Source organism: Orbicella franksi, chromosome 11, assembly GCF_964199315.1.
Source record: "Orbicella franksi chromosome 11, jaOrbFran1.1, whole genome shotgun sequence".
Lineage (NCBI taxonomy): Eukaryota > Metazoa > Cnidaria > Anthozoa > Scleractinia > Merulinidae > Orbicella > Orbicella franksi.
The window spans coordinates 5,346,900-5,360,168 of record NC_138155.1 but is presented as its reverse complement, the minus strand read 5'-3'; the positions used below and the strand labels follow the sequence as shown (position 1 = coordinate 5,360,168).

Genomic DNA, 13,269 nt, shown 5'->3' with positions numbered 1-13,269 from the left:
TTGGTGCTCAAGTATTGCGCCGCTGCAATCATTTGAAATGATTTTTTTTTTATGTTCTTCCTCCTTGATCTGCTATTCTGGATGTTTTCCTTGGCACTTCACAGGATCTGTTTATAGTGGAAAAATCTGATAACTTCCATATCCTTGATCTGCTATCTTGGGTGGATTCTATTCCAATCCACGCAGTCTGTGTATTTTACTCCTTTTCCACCAAACAGATCCAAAGCACTGGAACAAAATTATTTCATCATGAACTAACATGAATCTCATACCTTTTAAAGTAATACAATAACCCCCCCCCCCCCACCCCCACTCCCTCACATCATAATCTCTGATTACTATCCTCAAAGGTCTATATTGTTATTTAGATCATTGGAAACATCATCATCACCTTTATCATCTTTTTTGTTTGCCACACGGTGAATTATAATAATAAAAAATAATAACTGTACAATAACAAACAAAAGGTGGCAAGGAGACCTCCAAAACTAAAAACCATGAGGCTTATAGCAGAGGCCATGTCAATTGCTGATATACCGGTATTGTAAATTTTAAGTTTTGCATGTGTAACATGACCAAGTCACCATATTTTCCATCAAAAATGTAATCAGTTTGTTGAAATAGTTATGGATACTAGGTTTACAGCTCTTAGGTAAAAATCGCTATGTGCTTCCAGTCACCATTTTGTTCAGACTAGATTTTGTTTTACAGTTAACTACAACTTGATACATTAAATAAATCAAATTGAGAAAAGATAATTGGCAATAATTTTTATAAAACCAATGCACCTACCTTCCAAACGTGAGGTCCACTTTGCCACTGGAAAGCCTGTTTACTAATTCCAAATCAGTGATGTCTAGCCCATAGGAAAAACAAATCAGAATGAGAAGTGCTGAACACAAGCCAGCATAATCACCAACATACAAAAATTTCAAAATCTTAAATTCTCATTAGTGATCACCATCTTACATGTATTTCTTCATAGAACATCAAAACATTTTCAAATAAACTTGCAGAGATTTGGTTCAGTTGATATACAGTACATGTATAACCACAGTTTTAGAAACAGCTTTTAAAATATAGGTATACAGTAATAGCCCACATGTAAGAACCTGAATTTTTTAATTTAGCCTAAATAGGTTCTTATATAAATGGTACTTAAAGCAAATTTAGGCTACCAAGGTTCTTAAAATAGGTTCTTATATCTCATATGAATTTCATCTGAATATACTATATATATTAGAAATATCATCTCATAAAAGTCTAAATCACTTATTTGTACCATAGAGCAATGCCTATAGGCAGTTCAGTGCAGGTATAGTATATGTCCTTAACAAAACACAATAAAGAAACTCATGTTGATACCAAATTCATAACAAGTTCAAGCAATAAGGAGAAATGAAAAAAATAAACTAAAAACTGTATGGCTCTAGCTCCTGACGTTTGATCATATCATCATCCGAGCCATCAGCTGTCATCAGACAACATGAAGTACCCTTCATAAACACGAGTGAAGCAACAAAAAGGTTGAGGGACTGAACAGACGACGGCAAATGTACAAATGACACGAACCGTAGAAGTCGTGAAGGCTGGTAAACCCCATTTTACGCTGTCAAGTTACTTTTAAATAGATTGTAAGGAAAACGACCAATTTTTTAAGTTTAAAAGACATGTTTCGACAGAACTTCTGTCATCTTCAGTTGAATGAATGATTACAAAGCAAGTTGAATAATAAGTAGGCTCTCAACTCAAGATAAAGGAGGCTATCCATATTCAAAAAGAACTACCTTGCCTCAATCAGCAATTACACATGTAAATCTAAAATTATCCTTTTAATTTACACCTTTTCACGTTCTGTTGTTACTATTTGTCTTAATTAGCATTTTTGCCTACTTATTATTCAACTTGCTTTGTAATCATTCATTCAACTGAAGATGACAGAAGTTCTGTCGAAACATGTCTTTTAAACTTAAAAAATTGGTCGTTTTCCTTAAAATCTTTACATGTCTGCTGTTATCTAGAACTTTTAAATAGATAATGATCTTAATTCAGCAGTTTCTACCCATAAACTTTTACAGCAACCCCACTGATAAGGACCTAACTTAAAATTTTAGCCTTAATGGGTTCTTATGTGGAGGGGACTTAAAATGAAAATTTTAGCCTAACAGGTTCTTAAAACCCAGGTTCTTATATGTGGGCTATTACTGTACTAATACATGTGACATTATCTCTCCTTTTCGTGCCATGCAACACAAAGCATCCACAGCATTCCTCCAGCTGGTGTGGTCCTGTACCTCCTTTTGGGCCTCATTAGCTTAAGTCAGCTCTTCTGCTACAATTCTTAGCCAGGTTTTTTTTGGAAAAAGGTATAGCTGAGAAGTAAAAGGGATTAAGTCAGGTTGCTTCTCACCTTTCCCACCTCCAGCATATGTACAAGGAATTGGAGACCACTGTCCTAGAACTGCCAAAAAATATATTACATTTCACTACGTAATTATTAGCAAGTAAGCTGTGATAGTTAAAAAACAACTATTGTCATTGATTACTGAATGGGAATTTTTTTGTACATTGTATCAAACAAGAGAGACTTCCACCACATTTCCAAACACTGAGAGGAGAGTAGAAAACATGATGTACAGCAGAGTATTTTTGACGAACTTCAAGTGTTTGGAAATGTGGTCAAACATTGTCTTGAGTGTTTGATAACTCTTCTCAGTCGAAACTAAATCTAGAGAGAAGATGGAAAAACTAAAATCACAAAAATCTATGATCTAAATGTCATCAAAGTTATTATTTTCTTTGTTTAAACTTTATGAATTAAACGAGCTTGAGAAATTGTACCTTTGACAAGATCTTCATCAATTCCCTTACACAAACCCTATATGAAAGAACATACATTCATGTATACCATGTCAGTAAAACAGAATGTGTAGTTCCAGAAAATATCCATACCTCCCCCACAGAAGGGATTTTTTCTAACACCTCCCCACCCTTCTGGAAATTTCAGTTAAGTCTCCTACATTTCTTTAAATTTTTGCTCGTCCAGAACCCCCCACTCCCCAGGAAATTCCAATCCCTTCTGTGGGGGAAGTATGGATATTTTCTGGAACCGCACAATTTGCCTTCGTAATATTTTTTTTTTTCCGGAGTAAAATATTGCAATTTGTGGTCCTGGCAAATCTACATAAGCACTGTTCAGCAGTCAAAATTAATTACTGGTATTCCCAGGGGTTTTATTAAGGGCTCAGCACCAGGCAAATTGATCTGCCGTGAGGTTAATCTTGCCCACCTTGTTTGAGCATCTAGACAAAAGTTTTTCTCATAAAAAAGTTCAGGTCAGAAAATTTTGCCTGCCTGTGAAAACCATTTGCCCTGCTGCTGAAATGAAACCCCTGATTCCAAGAACTCAATCTGCCCAAAGTTTAACTTCATCACCTAGCAATCACGTTTCTGTTATTTGTTAATTAAAAATAGTTCAGTTTATTACAACCATTCTGCTACGGAGAGATTAACTTTAAATTACTATCCACCATATAGTGACAAAACTGCTCAAAAACACACATACCTCAACATCAGCTGCATGTACAAGGAATTCTGATCCAAACTGAGACAATTCTTCTAAACACCCTAAATTAATGGAAAAGTTACTGAGCAGTTTTTATGTAAATATCAGGGACGGTGAACTTTAATCTGCAGAAATCCTGATTTGTGGTTGAAATATTTGATAGCGTTTAATCATGCCTGATACTTTATGTTGACTTTTATAGAACAGAGACATGCATGCATATACATGTACATGTACACGCTGCTTACCAATAAAATAATAAATAATATGAGAAAAGGAAATAATTTAATTGACCACTCTCTGGTAGTTTTGAGGGCCATTGTAAGCAATAACATAGACAAAATTAGCTACTAGTATCAAAATATACATTGCTTTCTTTGCACATATTACGTGCCTACATTGCTAAGTAAGTTTGTATGGATCTCATCTCAATATGGTAGTCTCCTACACAGGCAAATAATGAAGACCATCATATCAACTGACAAGAGATGTACTTCAAAACAGTTCATAATTAAACTATAGAATCACAAGGCATGTACAGCCAAGAGAAATTAAGCCAAAAAATATGCGACATTGAGGGTTCTCAGTAATGCTTGACTTTTCATACATGCTTTCGATCTGTTTGTTTGGAAGGAGGATAGCAGCTACAGTATGCTGCTGAAATATATCTTATAGGCTTTTCCTTTATTTTCACCTTTTGTTATTTCCAAACTAGTAACTGTCTGCCACTTATTGATGGCCACAAACCAAGAGTTCTTCTGCCTGCGACAGCTGAGGTCAATGACTAGTTGTTCTTTACCAATCAAACTGCTCAACTGTTGGAGTCTGTCCAGGGAGAACTTGCCAGAGGGAAAAAGCCAAGATGTCACTATGACCTACAAGCAGAGTTTACATAAAGCAGAACATTGTATAAACAATTCTGTCAAAATATAAGGGGAGTACTGTGATGAAGAGGTAAATGTGTTGGCCTCTGAATCAAGTGGTCCAAGTTTGTCCCTGGCAAGGGGCATGCTACTGTTAATTTTTGAGCAAGACACTTTACTCTCACAGTGCCCCTCTCCACTCAGGTGTACAAATGGGTGGCATCAAATTAAATGCTATGGAGTAGCCCTGCAGTGGAGTTCGTATCCCATCTGGAGGGAAGAGGTGGAACTATACATGTACCTAGCTGCTTCAGAAACTGACTAAACGCATATACATGTATGGTTGAGAGTCAATTGATACTCATGATTGACTCTCGATTGAGATTCGATCAACACCTGGGTTGACACTACATCGACACTTCATCAGTATCTCTACCACCAGCTAATTTTTGCAGACATGCCATCGAGTGTCGATCGATATATATGACTCAGTCAACACTCAACCAACTATCGACTGACTGTCCATCGAGTGTCGCTTGTGTGTTGACTAAGATGTTGACCGACTATTGACTGAGTGTTGGGTATCGATCCAGATGTCGATCAAGAGTCCATAGAGGTGTTCATCAAGTGTTGATTGAGTGTTGATTGAGGGTTGATTGAGGGTTGATCGAGGGTATCGATTGACATGACCACGGATGCCTTTAGTACACATGATTCCAGCATAGGTCTGTAAAGGCTTCAATGCACGCATTTATTGGCAAGATAATTCCCATAGTTTGAGATCTGTCTCCACTGTCGAGAGCAAAACTCAAAACTGCTTCCATGTAAGCAAAGCTTTAACTTTTGTACCTTAGCAGCTCCTTTATCAAGCCATGATTTGGCACTGTCTATGGTAATGCCTCCTCCAATCTGTAGTCCACCAGGCCAGGCTGCTAGGGCTTCCTGTGCAGCCATATCATTACCAGGACCTAGTTTGATCACATGGCCTCCAGTCAAGTTGTCCTCACGGTAGCGTGATGCATAGAAGCCCGCATTATGACTGCAAAATAGAAGATGGGAAACAAAGGGCATTAATGCACCACAAAGGGAACCTTCCCAGAGAGAACTTTATACAGTTAACCTGTTGAAATACTAACAGGGATGAAGTTTAGCGCTAAAAACAGCATCGAAAATCTCCTCACTGCAATCATATATTTCCTGTAGTTCCCTTTGGGAGAATCTGGTTCTTGGTCAAGGCGTTTTCGAAGGGACGATCGCGCGTATTGGCACATTTAAGCTTCCATAATAATTATTCGTCAGTTTATTTGGCAGAGTACGTAAGTAGGTCAGCAGTGGGAATCATAGAGGTGATGTAGACATGGCATGCTGCCACAATAAGCTACAATCGTTACCTGCCTTCTCAGAGGAAATCTTTTACCTGGCAATAAAGTTTGTTCGAAGATATCCCTCATTATCTGACAACGTGCCACCGACGATCTAGCTGAAAAAGAGCACGAGAACGTTAAAGCTAACGTTTAAATAGAGTCTACTAATTTTTTCTTGAGACAAACCTGTTTAACCTTTCCATCGTGTAGATCAATACAGGGTCGAAAATGTGTGAACCTTCGAAAATCCACCGCCATTTTGGCTGTACAAGAAACTGGACACTTCATTTGAAAAGCAATATGGTATTTCTTGCGCCCCTGAAAAGTACTGCGGGCGCATTATTTTAAAGATGGCGGCTGAGCAGACTGAGCACAGCCTGAAGGAAAGTGCGGCTGAAAAACCAATGTTCACATGCTCGTCTTGTGGATTTCAATGCCATTATGAATATTTTGGAAAGAAGCCGCCCTTCTCTAAGTCTGTGCTGTACGTATATTGTTTTCGTTTTAACCAAAAAATGGAGTGAAATTCTTATCTACTACAAAGTGCTCAATACCTGAACTAGAGCGGGAATAACAGTGAAAACTCAAGAGCTAGGTTATATGGTCATTTAATCGCTACTCCGAGTTTCATGCCTCATGCGAGGCAATCATCAGGCGACTGCCAGAAAAAACGGTTACATTCAAAGATATTTGAAGATACAGAACAATACAATTACATACTACTGTGTTGCGTGTCACGTGGCGCGTCACGCGGGATCTTAATCGCTAATTAGATGATAACATTTTTCAGCCAGAATTTCCTAGCATGTCTGCAACACGATGCAAGCTCATTTCTGCTGTTCAGAGTTGACATTTTTGGTTTACATAAGATGAAAAATTTCTCCCACAAACAGTATGTAATTGTATTGTTCTGTATTTTCAAATATCTTTGAATGTAACCGTTTTTTCTGGCAGTCGCCTGATGATTGCCTCGCATGAGGCATGAAACTCGGAGTAGCGATTAAATGACCATATAACCTAGCTCTTGAGTTTTTACTGTTGTTTTCGTTTTATATATACTTTTTATTTTTTTCAACAAAATATCTAGACGGCTGCACCACACTCGTTTGTGACTCTTGAAAAAACGTCTGCGATTTTAAACCTTCGTAAGAAATTCCACGGTATTTGCAGTGTATGTGATCATGCTGCAGAACTCCATTTCCTTAGCTATTCAGAATTGCAATATTGATTCCTCCCAGAAATCCCCCTTTGATTTTAATACTCTGTGCCCCGGGGGGTGGGGGTACTCTCTTATATGGGCTATATAGGTATGTGCGGCCCCAAAGGGTATGGTTTGTCGCCGTTTTGGTCATAAATAGGGTAGCGATTTTTAGCTGATGTTGACCCTTTTTGGTCATAAATAGGGTATAGTTTTTGCACTCTAGCCTTGATATGGGTATGTTTTTAAGAAGAAGCCACTTTTTCACCATTATCAAAAAGAAAATCAATAAAAGCACTTCACAAATTATGTTTACGGTAATTTAGCATTGGTCTGAACTAGGGAACTAATTGTAAAACAAGGTTTTGATTTAAGGGTCAGGTCATAAATAGGGTTTCAAATTTTTGGTCAGGTCATAATTAGGGTAGGGAATATCGCAGATTTTGGTCATAAATAGGGTAAGTGTTTTGGGAAGCGGGCCGCACACCCCCACCCAATTTTTCCAGGAGTACCCCTCAGGCTCCGTGCATACCTTCCAAAACCTCTAAAAGGTTTTTGCTAGTTCCAGAATTTAAAGTTATTTCAATGTTTCACAAACCCTGTTCGTTGACAAGACAGCTACCATATGAAGCCACAAGAGTCAAAAAACAAACCTTTTTTCTTTTAAGACATCAATTAATCAGTGCATACCAATACATTTTTTTCCCACAGACTCTTAGAAGATGCATATGTTCTTCGTGATCCTTTCTCACCATATCCAGGACATTTAATTCTCGGTGGACAATGCTGTTTGTGTTCTACAGACATTTGCATTTCTCAGGTACAGACATGTATTTCTGGGAGTACTCCCGGAAATGTAATTTGGATAGGGGTGTGCAGCCTGATTACCGAAACTCTTACCTTCTATAATCAGTTACTTAGTTCTGACCAACGTTAAAAAGGTAAAGGGGTAATTAAAGTCTGCATAGGAGCCAGGTGGCCCATCAGGCCAGAGCTTATCCCAGTTTCTGTAGCATGAAGCAACTAGGAGTACATGTATTTCTACTCCCGCCTGGATGGGATGCTAGTGCATCACAGGGTTACACCCAGCATTAAGTTCACCAGTACCCAGTTATTAACACCTGGATGGAGAGAGGCACCGTGAGAGTAAAGTGTCGTGCGCATGAATATAACGCAATGTCCTCAGCAAGGGCTTGAACCCGGACTGCCTGATCTGCCACCGGGCCTCTCATGACAAATGTTAAAGGCAATGTATTTATGCTTTTAATGGGTAGGAGAAAGGTTGAGAGACCAAAAATCAAAAGAAAATGGTAAATGTACCAATGTCATGAACCAACTGAAAGGAGTTGAGTAGGCCTGTCAACCACATTTTACACACAAAGGATAATCTATTTCAGACCAAAATGGCTAAAAAACCATATCTTTGAGGCCACACCTACATATTTAGCCCATATGAGAGCACCCTCCGAGGAATGCCCTCCCCAGCAATGGTTAAGGAGTTGTGCTCTGGATTGAGTGGTCCAAGCTCAAGCCCTAACCAGGGTCATTACATTATGTTCTTGGGCAAGACACTTTACTTTCACCATTCCTCTCTCCAGCCCAGGTGTATAAATGGGTCATGGCGAATTTCATTTCTTCTGATGGGTTTTGGTTTCCCTGCAGACTTGTAGCATTTTCTACACCAAGAGGTTTTGTATTGCTTGTGTTGAGAAAAACATGGGAGAATTTCCTGATGAAATCTGTAAGGTAAGCGCAAATAAACGAGTAATTTTGATGCCAACGTTTCTTGTAGCACCCCCTGCTTGCATGAAAGTAAGTAAGTAACTTTATTTAACCAGGGTAGCCCATTCAGCAACGAGGCTGGTATCCATAGAAGCTTGCATCATGCAAAAATCGCACACATCATATAACATTGTCGGATGCAAGATTGGTTTTGCAACGAACAACATCTTTCGTCTCGTATACATGAAACAGTGTTAAAGGGGTTAAAAGTTTGTTATATAACTGGAGTTTTTTCAATCTAATGTGCAATCTTATTGGTTGATTTATGGTCACGTGGCAATGGCTAAACCTGAATGTCACCCGCCAGGCAACAATTAATCCAAATTAAGCAACTGTTACCCGCTCTTCCACTAACCAAAGGTTACTTTGACTTCTTTGTGCTGTATTACTTCACACTAAACTACGCGACCAGCTCTATAACTGTTTTCCCTCGAATCTCGACGTTTCCCTTCACTTCGTCTCGAAAAACCAAAAACTGCTTCCCTCGGGACCAGTTATAATATTTACCTGAAACAGTTTCTCTCGTATGGTCTATCGTAAGCCTCTCGCATATATATATAAAAAAAAAACTCTTCAGGCCGGGCTATTCTGTGTTTATTCGGAATCCATGAACGCGGGTAAAACCAAAGGTATTAGTTTCTAAAAATATACCGTTGGACTGTGCCAGCAAACAAGTGAAACACTTTAATAACTTGAAGTTGAGGAAGGAAAATTAACCGCCGTGACTGTTAATTTACCTTAAATAACTGAAGGTTGATAAATAGATAAGTGTAAAGCCAAACTTGACGTTACTCTTGATCAGCCAAGCGAAACGGTGCTTCTCCTCCAAAAACAAGGCAAACGTTGAAAAAGAAATGGCACTGCGAAATCAATATGATAGAAACATATCGTATTGGGATCCGAACTCGCCTCGCCGAAGGGGTTCGCATTCTATGCAATGAAGAAATTAAACTGCCGGAAGGAAATCGGCTTGCCGGAAGGAAATCGACTTGCCGGAAGGAAATCGACTTGCCGGAAGGAAATTGTGATGGCTAAAGAAAAATTAGAATTCTGAAAGGAAGTGAGCACCTCTGAATGTTGAACGCAGAGATGATCTTATAGAAAGATTAATTAAACATCGCGTTTGTTGTTATTCCCCTTTTTCCCAACGAACGAAAAAATTCCGTGTTTTACCTTGAAATTGAGTAATTTCGCGATTTGCTGCAAACATAACAAGTTTTTTCTCACTTTTTTGATGAATCTGACTAAGTTGAGGCTGCGTTCTACCAAGCGGTACATAGTCCCGGTTTCTGTAGCGTGAAGTGACTAGGAGTATTTCTTCTCCCCCTTGGATGGGGTGCTGGTCTATCGCGGGGTTATCCGCAGTATTAAACTCGCCGGTACCCATTTATATACCTGGGTGGAGAGAGGCACTGTGAGAGTAAAGTGTCTTGCCCCCCACTTTGTTGGCCCTATGCCCGTCTGATTTCTATTTTTGTTTTCTTTTAATCATTCCTGTAGGATTTACAGAGAAAAGACGTTTCACGCAGCTAGTTAACTCCATTCTGCGCTTCGTGGAAAGAACTGCGCTCAACGCCCAGTTATCTGCATCTGGCAGAAGAGATTTGGTGAGGACCAGCCACAAAGCTGTTATGTTGTCAGGATTGTCTTCATCGATCCATATATGGATCTGAAATTTTGACACCTGGCTACAAAGCATTCATCATGGGCAGTATTGCGCTCTCTCTCTCGAGAGAAATCATGAAAGACGTCATTCAAGAACCTCATGGAATAGTGCGGCGTACTTATAAGAACTTTATACATAGATGGCGCGTCTTCTTATAAAAAAAAAAAACAGTCATTTTAAATGTCTCAAGCTTGTTATTCGCAGTCTTTCTTGATTTTCCCCAATGTTAAACCATCAAAGGCTTTATAATTACTTCTTTAGTGATTATTTTTTCTACCTAAGTAAAGAATATGTCGAGGTTTATTTCCTTTAAAAGCTGGTTTGTACAGAACGAAACACTACTCTATAGTGAAGCGTGCTTTCCAAACAAGCGAGCTCAAAGTAACTGATCCGAATCAATCATGTGCAAGCAAGAGAAACAAGGTGATGCTCAACAGAAGCTAGCACGCTAAAAGCCGTACTTCGACAACTCAGTAGAAACTAGCACGAGCTGTTAACGTAATAGACTACTAACAGTCTTTCTTTTGCTCAATTTTGCTCGAAGATCCGCGAAAGAACGGAAACGTGTGAGTAGAAGCAAGTGTCTGTTCGTTTGCGTTCTTCCCCGCGGATTTTCCAGCAAAAGAGAAACTGTTCGCGGTCTATTGACGTAATGATGGTGCGAGCAAAGAAAATATAATTTTGATAATCAAATTAAAAGAGAGATTTTCCATGCGTTTTCCCGCAGTGTTTTCCAAAAGAAATATAAACTAAGACATCTTTTCCGTTTTTCTGTAGCGCTCTAGAAACACTCGTGAAAGTTTGGGAAGAATTAATGTAAAAGGTATGTCCAAAAATACCACAAATACTTAGATTCATTCAGACGATAGTCACATGCGCGCTATTCACGCGCCAGAAGCTTATTACGTGAAGGAATTGTGCCGGTCGTTCTACGAGTTTTCCATTCTATGCTAAAATAATTTAAAGGTAGGCTATTAAATCTATCACCAGGATGGGCAATAAAGTATAAAGAGGGCTCCAAGGTGATCGCCAAATCCGATATACCCGGCCAAAAAAATCCCGATCTTGGTAAGAAAACATGTATAGACAAAACACACTTTAATAAAACGAAAAAAATTGAAATAAAAAATCCCTTAAAACATCACGAGAAAGGCAGCTGATAACTTGTACCAGCTTTGCGAAGATTCACAAAGATAAGTAAATTTTTTCAACTTAATACCCTCAAAATTGTGGCAAAGAAAAACCAAAAAGACAGCCTTAAGTACGCGTACGATGGGCTTTTTGGATCGGTCAGGCACGCGACGCTTCTTTTATCTTCGTTGTTTATACAGATAATAAATGACCACTTGAAGATTTCACCTTTCTACTTATCAAGTTTAATATTATGGTGCCAATAATCCGTAGGTCACAATACGTTGGATAACAGTTCGCAATTGCTTTAGTCAGAAAAGACGAAAAGATGAATGAGCTTGTCCGCCATCGATTTTGAAAATCGATGGCAGACAAGCTGATTCATCTTTCCGTCTTTTCCGTCTTTTTTCTTTCTACGCTAAAGCAAAATAACGACGACATGTCTAAAGTTATAGCTAAGTCAGGAAAGAAGGTATAAAAAAACATCCAAGGTAACCAAAGCGAAGATACAGCGTAATCTTGATTTCTCGAACCCTTGATTTTGAACCTCCCTGTAACTCCAAACAAAAGTCTTTTCTCTCTCTTCAGTCGAACACTGTAATTTTACTCCCGATTTCACGAACGACCCGACTTTCCAACCCAACTCTCGTTTCCCTTGAAAAATCAGGATTCCACTCAATCAGTAACCTGGGCCAAAAAAATTGTTGTTCATAACACGAAAACAAGTCACTGACAAGTCAAGGTAAGACGCTGAAATGAACAAAAAAACAATTAAGAAGAGGAAGAAGAAGAAAAAGACTCTTAAAACATCACGAGAAGGGCGGCTGATACTTGTCCCAGCTTTGCTAAGATTGTCATGATTAGTAATTTTTTTTGTAACTTACGATCAAATTGGAGGCCACGAAAAGACAGCTGAGACAGCTGCTTTCTTTGTTCTTCGTTGTTTATCCAGATAATAAATCAGGACCACTTGAAGATTTCAACTTTCTACTGGAGTTCAATATTATGGCGCCAATAATTCCTGGGTCACAGTACGTTGGATGACAGTTCGCAATTGCTTTAGTCAGAAAAGACGGAAAGATGTATCACAGCTTGTCTGCCATCGATTTTTTTCTTTCTACCCTGAAGCAAAATTACGACGACATGTCTAAAGTTATAGCTAAGTCAGGAAAGAAGGTATAAAAAAACATCCAAGGTAACCAAAGCGAAGATACAACGTAATCTCGATTTCTCGAACCCTTGATTTTGAACCTCCCTGTAACTCGAAACAAAAGACTTTTAATTTCTCTCTCGTCAGTCGAACACTGTAATTTTACCCCCGATTTCTCGAACGACCCGACTTTTCAACCCAAATCTCGTTTCCCTTGAAAAATCAGGATTCCACTCAGTCAGTAACCAAGGCCAAAATAATTGTTGGTCTCAACACGAAAACAAGTCACTGACAAGTCAAGACAAGATCAAGACACTTAAATGAATTAAAAAAAAAAAATTAAGAAGAGGAAGAAGATGAAAAAGACTCTTAAAACATCACGAGAAAGGCGGCTGATACTTTACCTAGCCATGCTAAGATTCGTCAAGATGAGTAAATTTCTGTAACTTACGATCAAAATTGAGGCAACGAAAAGACAGCTGGGACAGCTGGGACAGCTCGTACAGCTGCTTTCTTTGTTCTTCGTTGTTTATCCAGATAATAAATGACC

The 13,269-nt window shown here is 38.7% G+C and overlaps 2 protein-coding genes across 4 annotated transcripts; one reads left to right on the top strand and one right to left on the bottom strand.

Moving 5' to 3' along the window:
- Window positions 1–43: 43 nt before the first annotated feature.
- LOC145502426 (uncharacterized) lies at window positions 44–6,174 on the bottom strand. 2 transcript variants are annotated; one of them, XM_081481756.1, is made up of 9 exons: window positions 5,979–6,174; window positions 5,846–5,904; window positions 5,278–5,467; window positions 4,260–4,440; window positions 3,566–3,627; window positions 2,842–2,878; window positions 2,411–2,461; window positions 793–856; window positions 44–228 (listed from the first exon to the last, which is right to left on the bottom strand). In XM_081481756.1, exons 1-9 carry the CDS (start codon window positions 6,078–6,080, stop codon window positions 153–155), a joined length of 822 nt encoding a protein of 273 aa, XP_081337882.1. In that variant the 5' UTR covers window positions 6,081–6,174; the 3' UTR covers window positions 44–152. The 2 variants fall into 2 exon arrangements, 1 of the variants encoding a protein (XP_081337882.1); XR_014051320.1 differs by lacking the exon at window positions 2,411–2,461 and having other exon boundaries at window positions 195–228; window positions 793–2,372.
- LOC145502455 (cysteine-rich DPF motif domain-containing protein 1-like) lies at window positions 6,068–11,709 on the top strand. Of its 2 annotated transcripts, XM_081481786.1 has the most exons (4): window positions 6,068–6,276; window positions 7,702–7,810; window positions 8,653–8,736; window positions 10,273–11,709. In XM_081481786.1, exons 1-4 carry the CDS (start codon window positions 6,143–6,145, stop codon window positions 10,303–10,305), a joined length of 360 nt encoding a protein of 119 aa, XP_081337912.1. In that variant the 5' UTR covers window positions 6,068–6,142; the 3' UTR covers window positions 10,306–11,709. The 2 variants fall into 2 exon arrangements, with proteins under 2 accessions (XP_081337912.1, XP_081337911.1); XM_081481785.1 differs by having other exon boundaries at window positions 8,653–11,709.
- Window positions 11,710–13,269: the final 1,560 nt, after the last annotated feature.

Excerpts from the sequence above, each read along its gene's own strand:
- LOC145502426 (XM_081481756.1), bottom strand. The coding sequence starts at position 6,080 with ATGAAGTGTCCAGTTTCTTGTACAGCCAAAATGGCGGTGGATTTTCGA. Across the intron at positions 3,628-4,259 it reads TAGTTTGGAAATAACAAAAG|GGTGTTTAGAAGAATTGTCT; the intron begins GTGAAAATAAAG and ends CCATTAATTTAG. Across the intron at positions 229-792 it reads GTGGACCTCACGTTTGGAAG|TGCTTTGGATCTGTTTGGTG; the intron begins GTAGGTGCATTG and ends ATTTTGTTCCAG.
- LOC145502455 (XM_081481785.1), top strand. The coding sequence starts at position 6,143 with ATGGCGGCTGAGCAGACTGAGCACAGCCTGAAGGAAAGTGCGGCTGAA. Across the intron at positions 6,277-7,701 it reads CCCTTCTCTAAGTCTGTGCT|ACTCTTAGAAGATGCATATG; the intron begins GTACGTATATTG and ends TTTTTCCCACAG. Across the intron at positions 7,811-8,652 it reads CAGACATTTGCATTTCTCAG|ACTTGTAGCATTTTCTACAC; the intron begins GTACAGACATGT and ends GTTTCCCTGCAG.